Source organism: Camelus ferus, chromosome 12 (genome assembly GCF_009834535.1).
Source record: "Camelus ferus isolate YT-003-E chromosome 12, BCGSAC_Cfer_1.0, whole genome shotgun sequence".
NCBI lineage: Eukaryota > Metazoa > Chordata > Mammalia > Artiodactyla > Camelidae > Camelus > Camelus ferus.
The window spans coordinates 27003290-27029857 of NC_045707.1; the positions used below are offsets into that span (position 1 = coordinate 27003290).

The 26568-nt window shown below is 37.4% G+C and overlaps 1 protein-coding gene across 3 annotated transcripts in view; it reads left to right on the top strand.

Moving 5' to 3' along the window:
* The window catches only part of NELL2 (neural EGFL like 2), a 287493-nt gene that overhangs the window by 255816 nt on the left and 5109 nt on the right, over nucleotides 1-26568 (top strand). For all 3 annotated transcript variants that reach the window (XM_032493267.1, XM_014564018.2, XM_032493268.1), the window contains 4 exons: nucleotides 10398-10538; nucleotides 19401-19594; nucleotides 21025-21201; nucleotides 22626-22850. In XM_032493267.1, the coding sequence (XP_032349158.1) occupies nucleotides 10398-10538; nucleotides 19401-19594; nucleotides 21025-21201; nucleotides 22626-22850 (737 nt within the window). The remainder of the gene's footprint in view (nucleotides 1-10397; nucleotides 10539-19400; nucleotides 19595-21024; nucleotides 21202-22625; nucleotides 22851-26568) is intronic.

Below are 26568 nucleotides of genomic sequence, written 5' to 3' on the forward strand. Positions count from 1 at the left end.
AGCTGGCAGGGAATTATTACACAAAGGCACTCTAACTGTCTTACTCTTACTGGATAGTTTGAGGAAATCAGCTTCCTTTTTCTCCTTCTGGAAATAATCTTGAGGTGGATCAAGTAGGCAAGCTAATCCTTGCTATTCAAAAGTGGCTGCCCAGGAAAGCATAGAAATCAAGAGTTTCCTGTTTCTACCCTGATTAAAAGCAGTCTACTTCGTATTATAGGACTAGCAGGTTCATATTATCTTGGGAGCCTAGCTGTAATATCATCTAATAAATGAAAAAAGCATGCCTATTTTAAAAGTAGGTACTTGATCACAATGTAATAAATGAATAAATGTTTTAGCTGATTTGCTGGTATTTGTAGGAGTAAATCTGGAAGTTTTTGCTCAGCCAGGTTTTATTTCAGTGTCCTAGTTTTCAATGATCAGACTGCCGTAATGACCACCCTGTTTTTTGTGAGACATTTGACGTGTACTTGTTAAATAAGTGAATGACTAAAAGTTTTCTAAGTCCCATATCCCGTACATTAAGCTAATCTACTTTGTAAAAGGGATGGAAATGGCAACGATGTTTAAGTTTAAAGGTGTTTCCAGAATTCTGTTTTATTAATAAATGTTTTGTTCAGCTTGGTGCTCATACATCAGAGGCAGTTTCAATTCTAGGTTAAACCAGAAGTATTTATTCTTAAATTTACATCAAGAGGCCATTGGAAACGCCCCTCTGCACTGTTGACAGCCCTCTCTCCTCTCCGGAAGCCCCCTTCTCCCTTACACTTGGGATATTCCCACCTCCTCGCTAACAATTCCTCCTGCAGTTCCTCCTCCCTTTTCCACCCCTCCATTTCCCCCCCAAGGAGTGTCCTTGGTTCTTTCTTGTCTCTTTATAGTCTCACCTTCAGCAGTTTCATCCACCTGTTCCTAGTTCAGAAGCATCTTGCAGTACCAGTTCTGATTATATTATCCGCACCTCTCCGGTCCTGGTATCTTTTTCCAGAACTTCTGTCTTATTTATCTTTTCGTCCAGATATGACTACTAGCAAAATTGCTATCCTGCTGTTCTCAACATTTCTAAAATGAGGCTTCTGAAAGTTCTTCAAAAATATTTGTATGCGTATGAAAGAAAGTAGACACATGGTTAAAAAAAATCAACACAGAAGAACTTGGGATCAAAGGCAATGTCCCCTGACTCCCTTCCTGCTTACCTTCTAGCAGCTTTTCTGAAAGGAGTTCCTCCCTCATCTGAACTACAAGCCAAAAGATGACCTGAGAGACCCATTTCTTAGATCTCCCAAGGATGGTACATGACTAGTACCACACCAGCCACACAGGGGAGAAGTCGATTCATGATTTACACAGGATGCCTCAGGGCATTGGAACTTAATTCTCTTGCGAAAGCCCAGTTGAGACGAGGTGCTCGGGGGGACCACTTTCCAGTTCTCCTCGTATAGTTACACCACGCTTTGTTTAACTGGTCAATTTTAGACGTCATCAGCAGACTTCTTTTTATGACGGATGATGATTCTCCTCTTTTATACCATCCTCCTTCCATATTCCCTTTATTCTAATGTAAGTTACCTTTTCAGCCTTCACCAATATATTTTTCACCTTCATTTCTGATTTTATCTACTATGGACAGTTTTTCTTGTTTTATTTTCTATGTAAAATAAAGATGCTGGTTCTGCTCATCACCTCTGTCACCCAACTTCTGTCATCTGCTTTCTCCCAACTTCTGGTTTTTGTCTTTTTACGTTATCAAGATTGATAAGTTCTGTTCAGTAAGCACAATGAAGTATCCCATGTTCTCACTATCAACTGGGTTTAAAATGTGGAAGGTCCCTAGCATTTACATCATTGTAACCATGTAAATATTATTTACTAGAAGGAAATAATAGTCTATTATATATATATATTTCTTATTTTAAAAACCTTTTGTTTTATTTGTTTTTTCTTAAAGTTTTTAATTGAAAACCATTTTTCTTTTATACTTCATCATACATTCATTGTTTAAAATAGACTCTTATCTTCTGGTCTATAGACTTCTGTATCAGTCTGCATTCAACCAGGAAAATGAAGCCACTACAACCATTATGGGAATAAAGAGTTTTATATAGAAATGAGGGTTTACACAGGTGTGGAACAGCGTAGGGGAGCTAAAGTCTGCAAGGGTGCACCCAGAGGATTTGAGAAACATTCACTTATCACTTCAGGCTGACACAGGAGAACTAAGGCAGAAGGCAGAGCTCATAGGAACCACTGACACTGATCACCGTGACTTCCCAAGAATAATGGCATCTTCCTTCTTTCTCTCCAGCTAATCTCAGGAGTTCCACTCATTGTTAAAGTCTAACACAGAACCATGCAGAGAAAGGGTCTCTGGGAAATGTAGTCTCCAGCCTTAGAAATGAAAAATGGTTGATAACAGCATTTATCTCCTACAGCTTCTCCCCAGAATACTTTCCTGCAAAAATCCTCCCTGAATGAGAGGTAGGATCAGAGCAGAGGTATGACACAGTCTGACATGTATTTTAAAAGAATTATCTGGCTGCTATGAATTCAGAATATAGGAGGGGGAAGGTAGAATCGGGTATTTATTAGGTTGTTACATTAATTCACGTGGGAGATGGTGGAGACATGGGCGGGAGTAGTAAGCATGAAGGTGTTTGGAAATGATGACTAGATTCTGGATAGATTTTGAAGAGATATTGCCAATAGGATTTCCTGATAGATCTGATAAGAGGTGTGAGAGAAAGAAAAATTAAGAATAAATCTAAGGTTTTTTGCCGGAGTCACTGAATGGGGTTGCCATTTTCTGAGATGGGAAGATTTTAGATGGAGGAGTTCAGTATTCAAGTAGAAATATTGAGTGGGAAATTGAAACACAGGTCTAGAGGAGAGAAGAGAGCTCTGGGAAGAAAATATAAGTGCGTTAACATGTCATATTCTTAGAGCTGCTGTAACAAGCACCACAAACTGGGTGGCTTAAAATAACCTCGCAGGAATTTACCTCGCAGTTCAAAATGAAGGTGTCAGCAGGGCCGTACTCCCTCTGGGGGCTCTGTGAAGAATCCTGTCCTGCCTCGTCCAGCTTCTGTTGGCTGAAGGCATTCTTTAGTTGTGCCTCTGCCTCTGTCTTCACACGACTTCCTGTGCCTTTTCTACATAAAAGTACACCAGTCATTGGATGTAGGGCTCCCCTTAAATCCAGGGTGATTTCGTGTTAGGATCCCCACCAAATTGTATTTGCAAAGACCCTAGTTCCAAATAAAGTTACATTCTGAGTTCTGATTGGACATGAATTTGGGGGGGAACAGTATTCAACCCACTATAGTTAGTTTTCAGTCCACTGATGGCGGTTGGGTATTTAAAGCCCTAGTATTAGATAAAATCATTAAGAAGTTAATTGATGGAAAAAGAAAAAGCTGAGAGTAGGTCCCAAGGGAACTCAAACTTTTGGAGATTGAGAAGATAAGGCCTGCAAAGAGGACCAAGAGATAGAGGCCAGTGAGATAAGAAAGCTAAGACAGTGGTGCCTCCTTGCAAAGGGGAAGGAGTATTGTAAGGAGAGAATGATGACCTACCGATAGGTCTTTCTCTACCTGGATTAAATTCCATTTATATTGTGTGTGTGTGTGTGTGTGTGTGAGAGAGAAACAAACACATTTTCTGTACTAATTTTCTCCATTTAATATTTTGGTCAATTTTTTGACATAAATATTTGAAATAGTCCATAGTAGATAAAACAAGAAATGAAGGTGAAAACATATATTGGTGAAGGCTGAAAAGGTAACTTTTTTGTAGTTCGGATGCGGAATTCCTTTCAGAAAAGCTTCTGGAAAAATGAGAAAGTGTTGTCTTACCATCTTGTTACTGCATCTCAGTGAAGGCTCTCAAGCTGACATCCCGGCCTGTGTTCCCTTCTGACCTAGCAGGGCTGGAAGGGTGGCATTCTGAGCTTGCCGCTTAGTTATGTGGTATTACTAACAGATCATTCATTCACTCAGTAAATGTTTATGAATCTCTAACCATGTGTCCAGTTCTTTGCTAGGTGTTAGACATGTGGTAAAAAAAATACACAAACATAGTCTGTGTAGAACATATTCAAAAAGACAAGCATTAATATTTATACAAATTAGTATTTTTAAACTATTATGATACAAAGGAGCTTTTCAGGGTAAAAGAAATGTTTTAGATCTTGGTTGTAGTAACGGTTGGGTTACATGTCAAAAATCATAAAAGTGTTGGTGATGTTTTATGTATATAAATTTTGCCTCAATACAGTTGGCTTTAGGTCTGAGGAGATAATATATATAATATGGTGACCATAGTTGGTAGTGCTGTGTTATATAATACAAATTTGCTAAGAGAGTAGAACTTCAGTGTTCTCACCAAAAAAAGAAAAAAAATAGGTAAATATGTGAGGTGATGGAAAGTTTAATTAACTCGATGAGGGAATTCTTCCACAATTTATACATTTATGAAATCATCATATGTACACTTTAAATATCTTACAATTTTATTTGTCAATTATACCTTAATAAAGCTGGGAAGAAATAACATTTTTTTTTTCAAGGAAGATGAAAAAAAAACCATTTAGGAATAAGCCCAGGCCAAATATGTAGAAGGCGTCCTTTCGGAAATCTATATAGACCATAAAAATATAAAAATCATTCAGGAAAGAGGAAATACATCATGTGAATGGATGAAAAGATTCAATAATGTAAAGATGTCAGTTCTCCCCAAATCAATCTATAGAATCAAGTCAGACTTTCCCCCTCCCCGCCTCTTTTTTTTTGGTGAGAAATTCACACACTGATAGAAAACCCAAAGAGTCAAGATACTTCTGGAAGGTGGGGGGAAAAGATAGGAATAACCTGTTATGAGCCAGGTACTGCTTCTCCTGTGAGGCCTTGGAGAACCAACAGCAGTAGTTAATAGGAAATTATTAAGAAACATGTTATTTATAGTTCAAAAATAGAAAGCTCTGAGAAGTTCAGTAAAATACTCAGTTACATTGCTGACAAGCCAAAAGGTTGGAATTCACTCATGTTAAGATATACACTGAGATATCTCAAAGCATAGTCTGTTTCTGGTTGGCCAAGTGATGGTCTTGAGAGGCAGCCTCATGGGGAAGAAAGAGCCCTGAACTTGGTGCTGAAAGAGTTCTGGCCCGCAGTGTGACCTTGGGCAGCGTGTTTGTTCTGCCCCCTTGTTTGTCCGTGGCAGGGGGCCAAGAATATCTCACGTCGCTGTTGTGAGGACTAAGTGATGTGATGAAGAAATTATGCCTTTTTTTTTACAGCAGACATTAACTTCCTCGTTATGAACTGTAAAGTAATGAAAATAATTTTCACTAAATCCCAGTGTTATCAGTCACACTGTGAAGAGGATTTTTACAATTTTCAAAGTTTATTTATATATATAGTCATATTTTATTTTCAAAAAATGTATATGGGAAAATCAGTCTTCTTATGAAATTTTAGACAGTATTTTACATCCAAATCTGGCATAGTTATAAAAAATACTGTGATGCTCAAATGAGTTTGCATTCCTTGAGCGTGCTTATCTAAATATTGAAAGCAGATTCTTCAGAAGCTCAGCAAAAGACAGAGGAAAATGACCTTGTGATTTAAAAAAAATAATCTAGACAGCAAATACTCCACATGTGGGTAATCAAGAGTTGATTAATTGTTTTCAGGATGTTTAATTGCCTACTGTTTATCAATATAATTTAACTACCAGTGCATAGAATAGTGATATAAATAGTCCAAGTACTGTTTTTTATGAGAAATGTTGTCAGGTTCATTTTCATGATAAACAGTATGAAACACAATCCTCTCATTATTTGATTTTATCATTAAAAGTACTATGCTCATTTTTTTTAAAGTATTGCATTTTCTTTTCTTTTGTTTAGAGTAGCAGGTTCAACAATGGTGAGGGTTTATTTTAGGTATGGGTGGCTCTAGACATTTGCACATATTTTTGTTATTCTTAGTTATGTTGTTACAATGGAAGTAACTGTTACTATGCATGAGAAAAGGTTTGTTTATCATTCAGGTGTCTCATTTTATAATTACATTTAATCTTACCAAGAAATAATGTGTCACTTTCTAAACTGATCCTTTAAATTCTGACGTGAAAAGCCATTTTCAATTGGCAACTTCTGAAGCCAGTGGCCTGTGACATTTAGATGGCACTCAGTCTTGTGTCACCATACCTGAGGGAGACAAAGAAAACAAGATACTGACATATGTGAGACATTTTAAAAAAAATTCATACCTTTTCTCTTCTTGCTCTTCTGCTTGTTGGTTTGTTTTTAATGATTCTTCAAAACATATGTGCTTCCTAGAAAATCTATCCCCACAGTGCCTTCCACTTTTATTATCCAAGTCGATTTTGATCCTTGGAGTATGACTGCTATCCATGACTGCTGTTGGATGGCTAAATATCTTTTGGATTTTAGATTCTCTGTGCTCTGGGACAGCATCTTAACATCGTCACTGTTCTAAATGTAGCTGCTGAAAAAGTTCTAATTGTCCCTAAGGAACTAAGAACTAGTTTCTTTCCAAGACAGAATATATAATGAAATCACAGTTTTTCATAAAATTTATTTTTAGTTTTTTATATAATGTACCTACAGAGTATAAAGTTAAGGTCCTTGTAATCAAGACTAAATCATATGAGCTTATACATTCTGTATTTTCAAATACTCTTATTCAGTTTGGAAAGTAATTTGTTCCAACTTGGTAGTTCTTATGTGGAATAAAATAGTAACATTTTTCTCCCCTAGGTCTGCTGTTCTAACTCAATCAATTGGTTTTAATTGATCTAAAGAAAGTATCAAAGAAACAAGTTCTTTGAGTATTTTTAATACTATTTTCTGTTATTATATGATATATAAAATACATGTGCTTATTCAAAAGTTCACATAACATTTATATAATTCAGTAATATTTATATTTGTGTATAGGTAAAATATACTTAGTTCTTAAATTGTGCATCAGATTTTTTCACTTACTAAATGTTTACCGAGTAATAAAGACATACATCCCATCAAATAGCTATGGGTTGGGCTGTGTGTTTTATCTTCAGCTTTAATTAGAGCCATGAGCCCAGCAAACATACCTTGTGCCAGGGAGTGTGTACTTAAGCAATTCAAGCACACTTTTTGTTTTCCACTGGGTTTCACCAAAGTAGAAAAGTTTGCATAAGCGAATCAAAATTAGCAGGAACATGAAAGTGTAACATGAAGCAGTATATATTATCCAGCTGATTTTTCTTTGCTATTCTAAATGGTAGGAAGTATATAATTTGAGGCAAGACATATGTCTACATATACTATATTTTATACATTGAGTCATATTTTAAATGAATTAAGACATTTCACTACCTGGGAAATTACTCAGTAAATCCTTATGAGATGTGAATAATTGCTCCATATTATATCCTGGTGTTTTCAAAACTTCAATCATGTGTATACCACCTTCATAAGTTTTGTCATATTCATATACCATTTATACCAATATTTACTTAATGTTGCTTGTAATATTGCTCCAAGTTTATATACAATTTCAGTATTGTACTATTCGTATCATTTGCTGTCAATGGAAATAATTCAGAAATAGAAAAATGCAGCCATTAAAATAAAGCATTTGCCTCTTATCACCTAAATACCACACCAGTGATGGCAGATGTATCACGTGTTGGGAAACACTGTCCTGTATGACTGTAAAGTCAGACTTTCATAAATTGAATTTTCTTAAAATAAAGCACAATTTAGGTAAGTAGTAAACCCGGTGAGAGCAGGAATTATTTCTGGTTTGTGTATCGTTGTTTCCCCAATCCTTAGCACTTGGCATATAACAGATATTCAATAAATATTGAAAGGTAAATGAATGAGTGGCATCTATTTGCATATTCATCCTTTAAAATACTACTTAATAGTAATAAATAATACAATAATGCTCACAGCTGTATGTGAAGGTACATTATGGCCAACTTATGTTTGTATCCCCAGTCTCCAAACACTGATATACTGCATAGCATTTCGATTAAACTTTATTGGGTGTGTTTATTGCTCAAGGAAGGTTGCTGTGATGTAAATAAAAAGAAGTGGGGATGAGGCATTATAGGGGTGGGCCTGGTGATTGGAAAGAGCGACAAGAGAAAATGGTGAGGAGTAAAAATTGAAGTATATATCTGTATCGTGGGACCTGAGGTAGCCCAACAACTGTGTTGCAGTAAGAGAAAAGGGCTAAATTAAAGGGTAAACAGAGATATGAAAGTTGCTTCAGTGGAGAAGGCTCTGTTCCTTTAATGGTTACTGCCAAATTACCAATGCTAAATGACCAAACTCTTTTTAAAAAGAGGTAATCTAAACCTCCCCCTCATGGCCTTTTTCCAATAAACTCACTTTAAAGCTTAAATTCATGGACAAAGCTTTTGTCCATGCAACTAAGAAATGACATAACCAATTTGCTGCACCATTTGGGTTAGAAGAAAAGACCATGTAAAGCTGAAATGAACATAGCATTTTCGTTTCATTTATAAACCAGAGGTTCATCAGTTAGGGAAGCCGCTGAAATACAAATAGGCTCAGTAAATTTACGAGACCTTAGGAAATGGAAGCAGACCACATCAGCCATGTGTCAGGAAGTCAATGGTTAGCTGGTTTGGCCTCTAACAATTATTTTGACAACAGGAATTGCCGGCAGTAGCAACTGACTCTTCAGAAGGGGAAACAGAGGCAAGCCATTCATAATTCAGAAACAATGTTAAAATTTTGCAATGATATAAAATATTTATTTATTTATTTATTTTACTATTACCTAATCTAAAAGAACAGTTTGCACCTTGTTTTAGCGAAGGAACTCTGGGCTTATCAAGAAGTAAATAAGTGATGGCTTATTTCTATTTTTTTAACTTATTTATTCACTTTTTCAAAAATTATTCAAAAATGTGTCTCTTTCAAGATTGAACAAAGGAAAAGAGAAAATTTAAAAAGAAAATGAAAGGAATATATACTTCCAAGAATTTGGAGTCAGACAACACTGAAATACGAAAGCAGTAAATACTGCGGAGCTGGAGTGGATTGTCTTGGGGGTGGGGGTAGAAAGGACTGTAAAAAGCACCTGATCTTTCCTTCAACGTGAGGAGCATCATGCTGGTCGCTACAGCAGGGACTATGACGAGGTGTGGGAAGCATGTGAGAAAAGGTTATTCTTGGCAAGTGGAACCTGCAGTCATGGCAAAGGGTTGTCAAGATGGATATTTTTGGCAGCTCTGATGGTACAGCACCATCAGATCACTTAGCGACTGTCTAAGTCAACCCCAAAGCACCTGGAAGGTAGATAAGAAGAAGGGGACACTCTGTAAGGCGACTCTAGGACCTCTCTGTGATGAATTAAAGAGATCTGGGTGGGCATCAGATGTTCCCATTAATCAACAGACTGAACAAGAAGAATAAAGGGCTTACAACACTTGGGAATAGTAATAAGCCACTGGAGGAGATGTATGAGACTTAAGGTACATACTCTGTTCAAACAAGTTTGCCAATTTCAGCCTGTGTCTCATTGTATGGAGTGTATGCCTACATGTTAGGCAACTGTGCACTTTTAGGTGACCTTGGTTAAATCCCATAATTTCCTTTGCCTCATTTTTTTTTCATATGTCCAATATGCTACCTACAAGGCAAGATTTTTTTCAAGAATTGAATGAGGTAATATATGTAGAATCCATTAAAAAGTGACATAAATGGGATATATTCTTAAACATATGAAGCATGTTGCTGCATGAATGCTATTGCCACATACTGGAGATTGGGCTGATAGTGATTTTAAAAAACCCTAAAACCTCAGTGATTTAAAGCAAAAAGGATGATTTCTTGCTCATACTGTATGTCCACCCCATGTAGAGGAGGAATCACGCAAGAACTCAGGCTGATTTGCAGAGCTTCTGGAAGTTGCTGGTCATTGCGAGGGAGGAAGGGTATGTGCGAATCACACACTGCGTCGTAAAGGCTCTGCCTGGAAGTGACACACGTCACTCCCTAATTGGCTTCAGGAAGTCACAGGGCACCCTTAGCTTATGTCCAGAAGAAGGGTTGTAAGTATTTGGTGAGCAACGCTAACGACTACCACAGACGGTTTCTTTCCAGTTTCTGCAGCTGGATGACTTTTGGGACAGAGAAGCTGTCTAGATGCCTTTCCTGTTGCTGATATCACTGCATTCTTTCTGTATCGCTTTCAACAACCAGGGAGACTTCCTTGATTTTTGTGTTTTCTCAGTTTTAAGTATTTGGTGGCACTAAATATTTTAATTGCCATCTAGCAGAATATTTTCGTTTCTTTGAGAGAAAGGCAGCAGTTGTCTAACATCCCATTTGTCTTTTCTTTCCCAAATAGACATTGACGAGTGTTCTGATGGCTTTGTTCAGTGTGACAGCCGTGCTAACTGCATTAACCTGCCTGGATGGTACCACTGTGAGTGCAGAGATGGCTACCATGACAATGGGATGTTTTCACCCAGTGGAGAATCGTGTGAAGGTCAGTACAAGGAGAAGACCTCAGTCTTAAGGTTTTGAACTTGAGGGCGAAGCAGTGACATGTAAACAGTAGACATTGATCTAGTGTTTAAGTTATTGGTGATTTTTGCCATGTGTTTATACAACAGTGATGGAAAACGTGTTCAGATCTAACTTTTGCTTGCTGATTATGATAGTTAATTGATTTTTAGATAATTAAGCTTGCAACAGTGAACCAATTCTCTATGGATTCTTGAAACTCTTGAAGGGTGTTTTTTAGAATAAATAAACCCATAATATCAGATAATTTTTTTTAAATGGCAACATGTAAAACTCTGACCCAAAAAGAGCTATAGAAAAAAATAGATGAGGAGAGCAGAATAGAGGGAAAATGAGGGAAGAGGAAATGCAATGATCGTATGGCCAAGGAAAGCATAATGCATGCTACTCTGGGCTGTTCCTAATGTATCACTTGCCTGGCCAAGTCGGAGATGTTTAGTGAATGTTAGATCCCTGCTTCAAAGAAGATATCAGTGTAATAGGAGTGAAAATTCAATCAGATTATATTCAATTATTTACCATTAATTTTGACTTATTTTCAGTGAATTGACACTCTGCTTCTTTAGACCCTCTATTATTAAGGGCACATTTTTTAGAAGGTGGACAAAGTAAACAAAGCACAGTGAATAATTGCCAGGGAAGCCACCCACACCAAGAGGATTTGCCAGGAGAGTTTGTCACAGGATTGGAAAACAAACCTCAAGAAGTCGTTATTTTCTCCATTGGTGTTTACACCTCATAGAGTAACAGCCTGGGAGAATGATGCGGCTAAAATGACACAGTCAATGAAAGCCTTGGAGAATCTAGAGTAATAGTACTTGTCACCTAAATGATGAGATGCCTTTTATCCTTGGGCCTCAAGAGGGTTTCACGCAGAGAAAAGTGAAACAGACATGGGTGACAGATGCCAAGGCTCCCAGCGTGCTTTGCCAGCGGCTGCACCGCTCGGAACCCTGAGCAGAGGGTTCGTCTGGATTTTCACGTGGAATGGAATGCTACTGCGTTACCAGGGGCTAAACCTTGGCATTTGCAGACAGCCCCTTAGCTGTGGTCTGGAGACTTCATCTTGCACTTGGTGGATGTTCCAGGGTGCGTACATCCAGCCCTGAAGAGAAAGCCAGGAACCACAGATTACAGTTCAAGAAGCAGCTCAAACAGTGTGATTTTTCTCTTCCCTGATAAACTATGTTGCCTGTACCCTGTAGTAAATTATGAGGAAGAAATCTTCAGTGCTACTTTTTAAAGATTGTCTTTTATTTTAAGCTACACACACAATGAGTGTAAGCTGATTATAAACAATTCAAATCATACAGAAATATATAGAGCAAAGCTGAAAATGTGTCTTTATTTCATGTCCCCTTTTCCCCATCCTTCTCACTTCTGCTCTAGGGGTAGCCTGTCTTTAATTTTGCTTGGTGTCCTTTTCTGTGCATCAGAATGTGACTAGAAAAAAAGATACTTCTGCTGACATTCTGCTTTCCCTATCTTTTAAATTTATGACCCCATATCTCAAGAGGGCTATGTTGGTTATCTACTGATGCATGACAAATTACTCTCAAAACTGAGCAGCTGAAAACAACAAACTTTATCTCACAGTTTCTGTGGGTAAGGAATCTGTGCACCTTAGCTGGATGCCTCTGGGTCAAGGTTTCTAATGAGGTTGCAGTCAAGTTGCTGGCCAGGTTATGGTCTCATCTTGAAGACTTGTCTGGGATGGGACTGGGGGGAATAGGACTCTGTTTCCAAGGCCACTTATGTGGCTGTTGGCAGGCCTTGTTTCCTTAACAGGGGAGCCACTCCACGGGGCTGGGAGCTGGCTGCCCATGAGAGAGCTGGTACCCAAGATGGCAGCCCCAGTCTTCCCATAACTTAATCTCAGGTGTGACATTCATCACTTCTCCTATAGTCTATTTGTTAGAAGTCAGTCAGTAAGCCCCGCCCACAGTTAAGGGGCGAGGACTACACAGCTTGTGAATATTAAATGATGAGGATCATTGGGGGCCATCCTGAAAACTGCCTACTTCAAGCACCATCAGCATTGCTCAGCATTTCTGTTTTATTTCTTTATTTACATTCCCCTGTACCTCTCTGATACAACCCATTTCAGACCTTCTCCAGTCTCCTCAAATCTTGGATGCCACTTCCTTTCTCTTCATTCTCTGTTGATAACTCAACTTCTTATTTACCTGAGGAAACAGAAGTGCTTCACTTTTCCACCAGGGGCTGTATTCGCTTACCCTCATTCACGTCTGTAACTGCTGCTGTCCCTCCCGCCTGTTTCACCGAATGAAGTTTTATTTCTCTTATCAAAAATTGCGCGCTCCATTGTACCTGACATCTCATCCTTTCTCACCTACCCGAGGTCTTTTCCATTGTACGATCCACTTTCTCTTCCAAGTCGTAAGTACTCTTTCCTGCTGCCTCTTATCAGCTTACAGCCTGGAGTAGCACCCATCTTTTAACAACGAAACAAAAATAAACAAAAAATAACTTCTCTTGACATCACCTGATTCTCCAAACACTTCCCTTATTTTTCTGCTCCCTTTTAGAATAATTCTCTTTGAAGGGATCTTCTGTACTCTGTGTCTTTGCTTTCTTGCTTCCAGGGAGGCGCTAGTCCCACTGCTCCAATGAGTGCTCTCCTTTCAAGATTACTCACAGCTCCCACCTTGCCAAATCCACTGGTCCATCACCATCTCCTTGCTTGACAACTTAGGCATTTGACCCAGTTGATCATTTCTCCCTCTGGAGACAGCTTTCTTCACTTGGTTTTAAGGATGCCACCCTCTCCTGGCTTTCTCGTACCCTACAGACCTCTCATTTCACTCTCCAGAGAACTGCCATGTTTAGGTGTCCCAGGACTCTTGGTAGTCTCCTCTGTCCATTCTCAATCTCCAAATCAACCAGTTCCACAGTTTAAAATGATGTCTGTATATTCCTAGGTCTTTTCTTCTAGCTGCAGATTCGTGTGTGTAGTTGCCCACTAGGTGTCTCAACTTGGACTTCTTAGACACCTCGACTTGATGACTAAAATAAAACTCCGGATTTACTCTCTAAATCCTAGGCCCCTAAACACAAGTGCTCCAGCCAACTTCTTGCAGTCATTGTTTCTTTCTTTTCTTTACACTTCATATCCAATACGTCAGTAAGTCTCAGAATTTCAGTTTTCAAAATGTATTCGCAATCTTACCATTTCTCACCATGTCTACTGTTACCATGTTGGTCTAAGTCATCATTATCCTATCATTATTGACCACTGCAGCCGTCTCCAGACTTGTCTCTCTATTTCTGCTCTTGACTCCCATAGAGTCTTTTTTTCTATAGCACCCAGAGTGATCCTTCTAAATCTGACGTTAGAGTATGTTACTCCTCTGTTCAAACTCCTGGAGCCTTCCCATGTCTCTCCAGAGTAAAATCTGAACCCTAAGTGATTTACAAAGGCATGTATATGATATGGGTACTTGGCTTTCTTGCCGCCTCTCAAATATCCTGGCTGATTCCCTTTTTATGTGCTGTTCTTTTTGTTTGGTTCCCCCCTACCTCCCACATCTTTGCATACTTCTTAGTTCACTTAATTTAGATTTCCTCTAAAATGGCTTCCCTGAGTCTCCTGACTTAAGATAGCATCCTACCCCAATACTTCATTTGCCCTGCTTCACTTTTCCTCCTGTAAAGTATAAGTTCTCCTGAAATGATTCCATGTATTGTTTACTTGCTTGTTATCTGCTATTGAATGTAAGCTTCAAGAATAACAGATTCTGTTTGCCTGTCACTCACCAGTGCCTAGAACAGTGTTTGTGACATAGCAGATGATAGGTTTATTTGTCTAATGAAGAAGACAATAGTTAGATGATAGATAGATAGTATTTTAACCAGAAGTAGGTTAAGAACATAACCTATGTTAGAAGCAGGTATTTAGTATGATACACGGTAGTTATATAGTGTGTTGGAAGTAAATATATATGTGTGTATATAATAGTTATCAGGACAAAATGATAAAATGTAATTAGTACATTAATTGTTGTCCAGAAAGTAACATGAAAAATTAAACTAGCCATTGAAATAATACATGATAAAGACAAATATAGGGATGTAAAGGATTCTGTGAAATGCCTATGCAGAAAAGGCTTTTTAAGGAAATTTCATAAATGCAGAAGCAGTGAAAAATTTATTTTTAAAAAAACAAAATTCTAGAAAAATGATTCTATTATTCCAATAGAATTTATAATGATTATCAGAAAAATCTACTCTTCCAGAAAACGATGTGCTCTTAAGGATTTTAAAAGAACCCACCTCTGTTATAAAAAAGAGAGAGAGAGAGAGAGACTAAAATGCTTCTTTTTAACATCTATGCATTTATTGCAATTTCCGTGATTTGTAGAATTTTAATATTAGTATTTAGAAGGATGCAGTTATATAAGAGTATGATTATATCTGAGCAGGTTCCATTTTTCTGTTGCTGGGGGACAAAAAAGTGTTTCAAAGTGGGCAAAGCCATAGCAGTGGGTTTATAATTTACTCTGAAGTATAAGATTCATATTTGAAAACAAGAATAAATAAATGCACACTGTTTCACTACCTTTCCGGCTGTGTAATCTACAACATACATGTTTATAAGCTGCATTCATACAAAGTGTCTGCTGTTTAGCTCATCCATGTACTTCGGAGGTATAGACATTTAACCCCCAGGTAATGTGCAAGGGTACTATTTTCCTTGTTCATATCATCATTTCTAATATACCCGGAAATTTGTCTCTCTCTGAGAACAAAGCCTAGTGTTTTTTTTCTGCATAAGAATATTTTATTTTTATGCCCTTTATTATTGTTATTTCCCTATATTGCTTTAATTTCTGGATTGTCTTTATGCTTGGCGAGGTTTTTTGAACTTGTAATAACAACAACAAAAAAGCGTTTATAGGGTAGCATCTTTTGAGTATTACGTTCAAGCCAGTTACTATAATCAAGAAAAGGGACAAAAATAAAATGATTCTATTTCTAGTTAACAAGTACTTGCTAAATATATGCACAGGTACCTTGAGGTCTTTTACCACGCATCTGCTGCGTACAAATGTAAAGGAGGTATGGCCACTGCTCTCAGCTTGGAGTAGAGATAAAGTATGTACAATAAGAGTTGTCATACAAGAGAGAACGTGGTGAGTTTCTCAGTGGAGGAGAAAGCTACAAAACTGAAACTGATAAATGCCTGAGAAAGATATAAATTCAGAGCTGTAAGGAAACAAAGAGAGAAATTATTTCCTGTTTGGGATCAGGAAAGGCTTGAATGTCTAGCATTGTTTCTGGACTTAAGTGTGATGTGATTATTGGCAAGTTGAGATAGAGAAAGAGAGTGCAAGCAAAGTAGCTTTAAATGCCTTTCTAAGAAGTTTGAACTTGGGTCTGAAGGTCTGTTTTTGAGAAAGGGGATGATGAAAGGGTATCTTCACCAGCTCCGGGTTTTGGCCCAGTGCTATTTTCTGAGCTCCAAACCCATATATGCCGACTTACTGGACAGGTCTGCCTGGAAGCCCACAGAAAGTATATTTCATCATGTCTTAAACTAAGCCATGCCTTTCCTCATCTCTGCCACCTGCTTCCTCTCCCCAGCAAAATCTTGCTCTTCTTTCTGTCTACAGCATCCACCAAATTTTCCAAGTCAGAAATCTGAACATCATTTATGACCCCTCTGTCTCCCTAATCTTTGAAGCCAACAGATCACTAAGTTGCTTTATCTTTGATGTTGGCTTAGAAGATTCTATCTTTGTTGTTTCCTTCCGTCATCCCCACTGCTGCTGATCAGTGCAGCGTTGTGCCTGGGCTCCCAGCTGGGCGCATACCTGTCCAGCTGTGTGACACTGGGAAAATTATCCAACATTTCTATGCCTCAATTTCCTGATCTAAATAATAACTGTACCTTTAATGGTTGTTGTGAGGATTAAATGAGTCATTATATGAAAGTACTTAGAGTCTGCTATATGCTAACCATTATACAAGTGTTTGCTTTAATTATATGACCATCTCTTGTCTGGAATACTGAACAGCCATTAAGTGATCTCCTAGCTTCAAGCTCTAATCCACTTAACCCCCTCTTCCAAAAAGAAGCCAAAGGAATCTTTCTAAAATGAATATCTATCTGCTTATGCTTTTTTTTTTTTTTTTTTTTTTTGCTATTCCCTAAAATGACATTTTCTTCTCTTTATAAGGTTCAGAGTTCTTACAACATGACTTTAAACTGAGCCTAGGGAGCCTCTTCTGCTGCATGTCTACCCCCTCTGCTCTCCTGGACAGTCAGGTCATACCAGCACTTCTGATCCTCTGACACATCTTGATGGCTCTGCACTTTGGGTCTTCACACACATCATTACCTCTGACTGGACCACCCTGCCTCCTCTTTGCTTGGCTAAATCTTATTCATAATTTAAGTGCCACACCTGGAGAATGTGTCTGTGGGCAGGAGAAAGATCCAGAAGGAGCCACAAATGTGGTAGGAAGCAAGTAAAGAAAGCTGATCAGGGAGAGGGACTGAGCTGTGCCAGGGCTGCTGCTGGACCAAGTTCAACGGAATCTGTAAGCTTTGGCAGCATTATTTCTTCAATCGCTCACTAAAGGAGTTGTCAGTATTTTTAAAGTTGGAACTTACACATACTATAGTAATTTTTCAAAGCAGAATATACACCCTTTATGTATATGTCATGTAGGAATCTTACATTATGATAAAGTGATACGTAAAAGTGAGTCCCAAAATTGTATACTGTCATTCAATGGGGAGTAGTCTCTGCGTTGGGAAACCCAGTGTAGATAACAGACAGGAGAGATGAGAGGAGTTCAAGTTAATTCAAGGCTCATAGGACAGCAAAAGGTCATTATTTGTCCATTATCATGTTACATATTTCTCCAGTTGTAAGTACATGCCGACCATTGTTGTAAGCAACTTTTTACTCTATTTCTTTATTGTTAATGTACTTTATTTAAGAACATCTTCTCTTCTTTGTTTTCTACGGCAAATCCAAGGACTCTCTCTGCCTTTAGCCAAACAAACAAACAGACAAACAAGCAAACAAACAAAAAGACCTGATAGCAGAGCTTTTATTTTAGATATCAGGCAAAATGAGATGATTGCAAAAACCCAGCCATTGCCATTAATGGAATAATGTCCTTCAAGTAGGTATTTAAAGGGTTGAATATATGTATAAATGGAGTGGACGTTAAAAGAATAGTAGGAAGTATTTGTAGAGTTTGTGGTCAAAGAGACCAAGTGACTATGGTTAATGTTTTTCCTGCTTACCATAATTCCTAATTATAAGAATATTTAATAGAAGACACAGATCAACTCATCAAATACATCTGATTAATCTGAATAGACTAAATATAGACCTGATTTATAAAATTTCATTTCCATTACCCAGAGAAAATTATTTCTGATCTGAATATATATATATATATATATAAAGTACCAATGTACTTTTTAAAATGCTTAATATACCCTCATGCTGGGCAATAGTTCATTTTTCTATGATTATAAACAGTATTATCCTTGACAAATCAAGCTATAATAAAGTTTACTGTAGTTATAATAAAAACCTTTTCAGCTATTATCCCAATTCATTGGTTTTGTTGAGATAATTAGTTAGGAACTAATAAAAATCAAAGTACATAGATAGAAATATATGATTTATTTTCAAGAGTACATATATGACAGTACTTAAGTATTTAAGAATTTAAATGTGGCTAAAATATAATCTTGACTAGTCCATGTCTTCAACAATGTTAAAATCAAACCATTTAAGGAAGATAATTATTAAACTGTCTATAATTTTGAAGGAAAATCAGTGTACTGTTCCCCTAGTTAAAAGCTGTGTATTCTATCTTCTCTCTAACCCACTTTTCCTGCTGTGATTTAATTCTGTCTCTCTTGACCTTTACTCAGAGGAAACCAGTGAAATGGGAAATAACTCCTCACTGCCACTCACACAATATCCCTGAAATGTGTTTTGTCTTGTGACCTTTAAATGACAGGGATAAATAAAATGAATCACATCTCCTCGTATGGACCTGATCTGTGGGTCAACACATGTTTGCTTTTAATCTGTATGAAAATGCTTTAGGCTAGGCTTGCCAGGGAATAGGTGAGGTCGGGTGAAGAATGGGCAGTTGCCAACTGAGTCAGGCAGGAGATGAACCAATGATCTGAAATGGAAAAGTTAAGAAGTCGAGGATTCTTTGTGCGAGAGAGGTGGTGAGGGGCAGGGTGTAAGGACAGTGGGAAAATTCCTGGACTGTTAGGGAAACAACACCGAGACAGAACACTGGAAAGAGCTTCCAAGTGGGTGACACAGCTGTGAGAACAGGGCTTGAAATTGAATAAAAATGTCTCAAGAGTCCAATGATATTTCATCTCCCACTAAGAAAGGATTTTCTGTAAGCACCATTTTAACATTGAGGGTGATTTCCCCAATTTAAAGAAAAAAATTATAGGCATGTTTAGAATTTCCACTGCCAAACTGTGTGTTTGATAAATTGAGTCGTATTCCTAACTTTCAGAAAGTATAAATGTTTCATAAAGCCTAATGGTATTTACAGAGATACACAAGTTGAAAATCTAGCCAAGGTTATTTGGTGTTTGAAATCCAGCATGATAATATTTTCCTGTGAAATCCCTAGGTCATTAACATTGCTTCAGTCAGCATTTAACAGGCAGTCCATGCTGGTGAGATGAAATTTAATTTCTAGTTGAATGCTTTATGTCAGGAGACAACTTGCCTGATCGCAGTTGTTTGAAACTGAGCATGTTCTAAGCACATGGCCTGCTGCCTTCTCTTGGCTGTAGATATCGATGAGTGTGGGACCGGGAGGCACAGCTGTGCCAATGATACCATTTGCTTTAACCTGGATGGTGGATACGATTGCCGATGTCCTCACGGAAAGAACTGCACCGGGGACTGCATCCATGATGGAAAAATTAAGCACAACGGTCAGATCTGGGTGTTGGAGAATGACCGGTGCTCTGTGTGCTCCTGTCAGGTTAGTATAAACAAAAGCTCTTAACCATTTTTATCGAGGCATAATTTGCATACATTTCAAGTGTATGACTTGATGAACTTAGACAAATGCATACATCCATTTAACCATCATCACAATTAATATAACAGAACATTTTCATCTACCCAAAATGTGGCGTCTGTCCTTTCTTAGTTAGTCCTGTGCTCCCAGCCTCAAGCCAACACTGCTTCCAGTTACTATAGATTTGATTTGTATTTTCTAGAGCCTCATATAAATGGAATCATATAACACAGTTGGCCTCTGTGTCTGCAGCTTCCACATCCATGAATTCAACCAACCGTGGATCTGGATCAAAACTATTTGGAAAAAAATTCCAAAAAGCAAAACTTAATTTTCCCTGTACCAGCAACTATTTATGTAGCGTTTACACTGTATTAGATATTATAAGTAATCGAGAGAGAATTTAAAGTACACGGGAGGATGTGTATTGTTTATATGCAAATACTATGCCATTGAGCATCCATGGATTTTGGTGTTCTCGGGCATCCTGGAACCATTGTCCCGTGGATACCAAGGGACAACCATGCATACTCTTTGTGTCTGGCTTCTTTCTCTCTGCATTATGTTTTGACCTTCATTTATATTCATTACGTGCGTATATCCGTAACCCATTCCTTCCTACTACTGAATAGTATTCCCTTATATGGAAATACCACAATGCGTTTATCAATTCATAGGACAAAATTCTGTTTCTAACTATGCTAATGTTTCTATAGCCACAATATCATACTTGAATGAATTCATAAATGAAGCCAGAATGGACGAGCTATGGCCTATTTGGGTTATATTTCAGTTTTAGAGAGGTGTTCTGCGAACCCAGTTGATAATAGACATTTAAATTATAGTTAAGTGAATAATACCAAGGATTCAGCTGTTATTAAAGAAACTGATAACAGCTTGTACAAAAACATAAGGTTAAAATATTTCTAGAAACTTGATAGTATATAAAACTTGTTGACTAGCTACATGCCCTCACACAAAACAAAATTTAATTAGTATTCAAATTACTATACTGGTAAACAAGTACATATATATTTATATAGTCATACACAAATTTACTTACACATAAGGACCACGCAGTGGTTATCATTTTATACTGGTTATTTCTGAAAAATTTATTTCCAGTCAAGTCACTTAAAGAGTAATGTGTGGAAAGGAAATTGGAAGTTCTCCAGCTTGGGTAATTTCTGTGTGCTAGCTACAAAATGGAATTTTAAAGAAAATCAGTTATATTGGGTAAATAGTGTGAGTTCTCTCAACTTCCAAATCAACATCTGAGATCATATATATTATGTATATAAAGGGACAGCCACATACAGATTCACACATACGATGTTAGCATTTTGAGAAACGGAGGCTTTTGGTAACTGCTTTTGTCCCTTTTCGTACAGAATGGATTTGTAATGTGCCGACGGATGGTCTGTGACTGTGAGAATCCCACGGTGGATCTTTTCTGCTGTCCTGAATGTGACCCAAGGCTGAGCAGCCAGTGCCTCCATCAAAATGGGGAAACCTTGTACAACAGTGGCGACACCTGGGTCCAGAATTGCCAACAGTGCCGCTGCTTGGTAAGTTCAGCTCCAGGAAGTGCAGGAAATGTTCAAGCCCAGAGTTGAAAGACGAAGGCAACCCTGCCCTGCCCCCTCCACCAGTGTTCAGTACCTGCCCATAGCACTGGCAGTTACAAAAAGAGGACCTGGTTAGGGTGACAGCATGATAGAACTTACGCATTCTGGACCTGAGAAGGAGTGTCCGGGTGTAGATGTGGTACACCACGTCATGTTAGTCTTCAGAAATACCTCCAGAGCTCAAAAATGGCTTCCCCAATCCCATTCAGTTTAAGTTTACATAGAGACGGTTATGAACAGAACAGTGACATCCAAAAAACTCATTTTTTCCAAGTGGACCTTTTGCTAGTCCATTTCTATTACGTATGTTCGGACTTAACAAAACAAAAACAAAAAAGCATACTTTTGTCTCCTAAAGATTGTTACCATCAATACTGTTCTGGGAGGCACTGTGTTTTACATATAATACGAATTTGCAATAAATACTTATTAGAATATAACTGAGTTGTCTGTATATATTTATGCAACTTCTACTGGAAACAATAGGTAAAAAAGAAAATAAAGACTTGATTAAAAAAAACAAAACCCACCAATCATTTTTTTCGTTTGGCCGAATTCCTTGTTCCTTTTTAGTGGTGTAAATGAAAAGAAAAATTTTCTTCCTAGAAGAAAGTTTCACAGATGCTACTTGAAAAGTTGTGGCTAGTTTCTGTTTGTGGGAGGGCGTTTATAAGGCATCACTCTTCTGTTGCTTTTCTTTTTTATACTTTCAACCCCAGAATCGATTGAAAGAGCAAGGTCCGTTTCTGTGCCTGAAGGCTGCTTCCCTCCCCAAGACCAAGAGATGCAGAATTACGAAGAAAATAGGAGACAAGTGGGAACTTAATTTTAAAAAGACCCAATTCACACAATTTCCCCACTCGGAATAAAAAAGACTGAAATCCGTTCCTAGTTTTGTTTTGTTTCCAGTATCCCTACACTGAGAAATGTCAGATTCCCTTTGTACTTCAGTTTATTTTCTTGTAAGTGAACACACTTTCTTTTTGCAGAAGGGAATAAATGAGAAGGTAGGGGAAAACAAGAATGGGGAAAAAAAAAATCTCTTAGGCAAAAAGCTAAGTGAAAACCTCTTCCGTAGTAAACAGTGCTCCTTTGTCATGGGGAAAGAGAGAGGCACACGGATTTGATTGTTTTAAGAGAAAGGGTTTTGGCTTTCCTTGATTATTGTTCTTGTTTAACCCTTGAAGACTGTTTTAAAATCCTTCTGCAGTACAGAGCTCATCACTCTGACAGGGCTTTTGCAGATTCCCTGCAAGATTTGCAGCTGTGACTATAAATGTCCATCAATTAAATTGAGTTCTCTGTAAACACTGTGCTCCCTGCCTCCCTCTGCCTCTGCCCTTGTGCACCTGCTTTCCTTACAGCAAGGGGAAGTGGACTGTTGGCCCCTGCCTTGCCCGGATGTGGAGTGTGAATTCAGTGTCCTCCCAGAGAATGAGTGCTGCCCGCGCTGTGTCACCGACCCTTGCCAGGCCGACACCATCCGCAATGACATCACCAAAACCTGCCTGGACGAGATGAATGTGGTTCGCTTCACTGGGTCCTCTTGGGTCAAGCACGGCACCGAATGTACTCTGTGCCAGTGCAAGGTAAATCCCATCATATTCAGGCAGGGACCCCTTGGCCAGCCGCTCCCCGGGCTCACAGATGTTCACCTGGCCAATAGGAAATAGGATCCTATTTATTGTTCACACAGAGATGGGAGGAGGGCCACTTGGCTTTATTAGTGCCAAGGCCGACTGTCGCGTGCATCTTCTGCTGCATATTCAGGGAGAAGGAGGCGGAGGTGCATGGTCAGAAACCAGAATGATCGGTTTTTTGTATCACCAGAACAAAAAGAACCTACATGAATTGCCCTGAAGTATCTAACTGTACACATCTTTCAAAAAAGAAAAAACGACAACACCAAAGTTCATGTTTCTTTCATGATCGAAGACAATTTTATTTTATTGATTTTCATCTTGTCCTTTTATGAGCTAAGTTACTGATAAGAGGTAAACATATTACGTTTTCCAAAGTGACAATCAGTCTGGCAAAAATGGGCATGTTTCTTGGTTTGTTGTGGTCAGTTACATTGAGTTGAAAATTTAAGATCTATTGTTTACCATATTTTATTTCTACAGTTAGAGGAAAATCACTATAGTGACTTTTCTTTTTATTCTCATTAGAAAATGGAATTGGATCTTTTACTTCAATGAGGACAAAAAGATCAATAATGTAGGCAGAGTATATAGAATTCATAGGTGGTGACAAAATTGAAAGCATTCTACTTGATTATTGTTCCTACAAACAACTCATTTACTGGTCATTGTACTTCATAGTCAGAATTTTGAAATCGACACGAAAATTAAGTAAATAATCTGAAAAGCTTAACAACAGCAAGAAAACCAACATATCAGATTTTTCCCAGCATAGCACAGCCAGGTGTCTATAACTGCTCTATTTTTTTAAGAGAGCAGTTCCATTAAATTTTTTTTTCTAGTAGAGCAATTTAATTCAGATTCACTCAGTATAAATTTCTTACTGGAGTGGCTTGATGTAACAGGGCAAAGAAATACAAAACGATTTAAGTTTTGAGGTACTGTTATCTATTTCAAACCAAAATTTCTAGTTCTTTCAATCAATGCAACTTGTCAATCGAGCAAAGCTTTTTGAGGGAACATTTAATGCAATTTTCTAAAAGTGCATTAGCATATTTGAAAGTTACTACTACTACTACAAGTTGCTAATAATATAGATGTAATGTTGCTTTAATATACATTTAACGTGAGTGCATTTAACAGTGCGTATCTGGAAACTTCAGCATTAATGACCGACAGGGAAATACTTTCTGACATGTAATTACCAAATAGAGTTGAGTCCCCTTACACTCTTAATCTAACTGTTAGATTAATGTTCTGAGCAGTGACAACAAAAATATATACCAGGTGATGGAATGAAAACCACACCAAATATCTCTCAGATATTTGCAATAAGAAAAATGCATTCAGTAATAGGCAGAAAAACATCAGAGTGATTTCTGGGCTAAAGAGTGTGAATGAGCTTGTCGTTCACTGCCTTACAGCAACTACCAGGAATTTTTTGGCTGGTGGTAGGAAGATATTCCAGAGGGTGTATTTTGGCATTAAATTCATTTCTTGTCAGATAAGTACCAATCCTCAAAAGTTACTATTTGATGCCATTCGTCTTTTACCTTCTTATTAAATATGAGTTATAAAAATATGCTCAATGTTACCAAATGTATCCCTAATACTCATTTTATTATGTTTACTTTGTGCTATTTTAAAAATAAAATTTATGCCAAACAGGCTAGAGATACTGCATTGGAGGTGAGCATTCTTCACGATCTGGTGCTTTCAGAGCACCATTTTTACCTATTGTCTCCTCATCAGACTGCTTCTGAGTTATTCGTTCTAGTCAATAAATATACATTGTGTAGGGTATTTTGCTAGTGCCTGGCTATAATGATCAGCAAAAACAGACACAGTCGTTCCTGGAAATTATCGCCTGGTGGTCACATGTGGCTGTTTAAATTTATTGAAATTAGGTTAAATTCAAAATCTAATGCCTTAGTCACACAAGCCGCATTTCAGCTGCTCACGTGTGCTAGTGGCTGTCATGTTAGACAGCACATGTAGAGGACATTTCTATCATCAACAAACATTCTGTTGGACAGCACTGGTCTGGAGGTGAAGAATGTGGGGTCTAGAGTCAGGATACCTGGATTCAAACCACACTAGTAATGGTCAACTACACTAGTAATGTGACCACAAGGTACATTTTTTAACCTCTCTGTGTGGCTCCGTTTTTCTTATCTGAAGATAGGAATAATAATATTACTTACCAAGGAATAATGGTAGTGCCTACTTGAGAACATTGCTGTAAGAATTAAGAGAGAGGATACACACAAAAAGTTTCCTACACATTTCACATACGTTGAGTGAGCGCTCAATAAATGTTGGCTTTTATTACTATTGGTTGTGGAGTAAGTCATGAAACAGACCAGATAAAGACAACATTTCACTAATAGTGAAATAATTGAAGTATGGAAAAAATTAGTTTTATGAGGCTGGAGCTCCTGGTTGCCTTCAGCTATTAGAAACAGTAAACAAAGTTTGGAAAGTGGACATCTGTACTAAAATTAGAATGGATAACTAGATCTATCTATGGAAAAAAATACCCCATGAATGGACAACGTTATAATGAAGACTTTAATATATGATCAGGAGAGCTTTGCAAATCAAAAGAGGAAGAAAGGACCAGTCTATAAATATTGGAATGACTGAACAGCAAGTTGAGGGAGGTAATTTATATATACTTTTATGTTATGTATCAAAATAAACTCCATGTGGGAAGTGCTAGGTATTAAAAATAAATCAAGACAAAATGTAATCAAATATTTATCAAAATTCTAGAAGGGAGATTCCTTTTCTAATTTAAAAGTGATGAAATACGCCTCAAAGAAAATTTAGAGCTTCTATATATAAACAAAATTAGCAAAACAAAGTTACAACCAGAGATGGGAAAAATACTTTCAAGAGATATGATTTTTTTATTAGATTAAAAACATATGAAAATTAATATGAAAGTACTTATTTCCCCATAAATAAATCAACAAAGGATGAATAAACAATTCACTAAAAAAAACAGAGCTACTAAAAAAGAGAAAATCATTCAGCTTTTAAATAATTGAAACTTAAATTTAAAATAACATAATGAATCATTATTTTCACATTCTACAGCAAAAAAAAAAATTTCACAATAATTTCTAATGCTGACAGAAATGTACTGGAATTGTAGTTCTTATGCAATGTCAGTCACATTGAAAAATACATGTCAAGGGCCACACATACACCTGCTTGCCCACTCCCCATCCCCATGGGGAAATATGCAAAAGATCGTGTTAATCCTGCTTCTGAGAATCCAACCTAAAGAAATAATCTAAAATATGGAACAAGCCATATGCATTACAATAGTCACCTCAACATTAATTGGCATACAGAGTCAAGGAAGAAACCAAAATAGAGAAATGGTTACCTAACAATAGAAATACAGTTAATAAATTATGGTAACTCTATGATATAATATATAATATATCAAAATTATTATTGTATGTAATTATATAATTATATTATTCAACCATTCAAGTACTAACAATGCTTATCATAAAAATTAAGATTAAAAATACTATGTATGATTTCATATACACTTTGATTACAAGAAAGTTGAAAATAAAGGAATATAAAGTGATTCCTGCGAGGATATACAAATATGGATAGTAGTGGAATTTTAAAATATATTAATTTT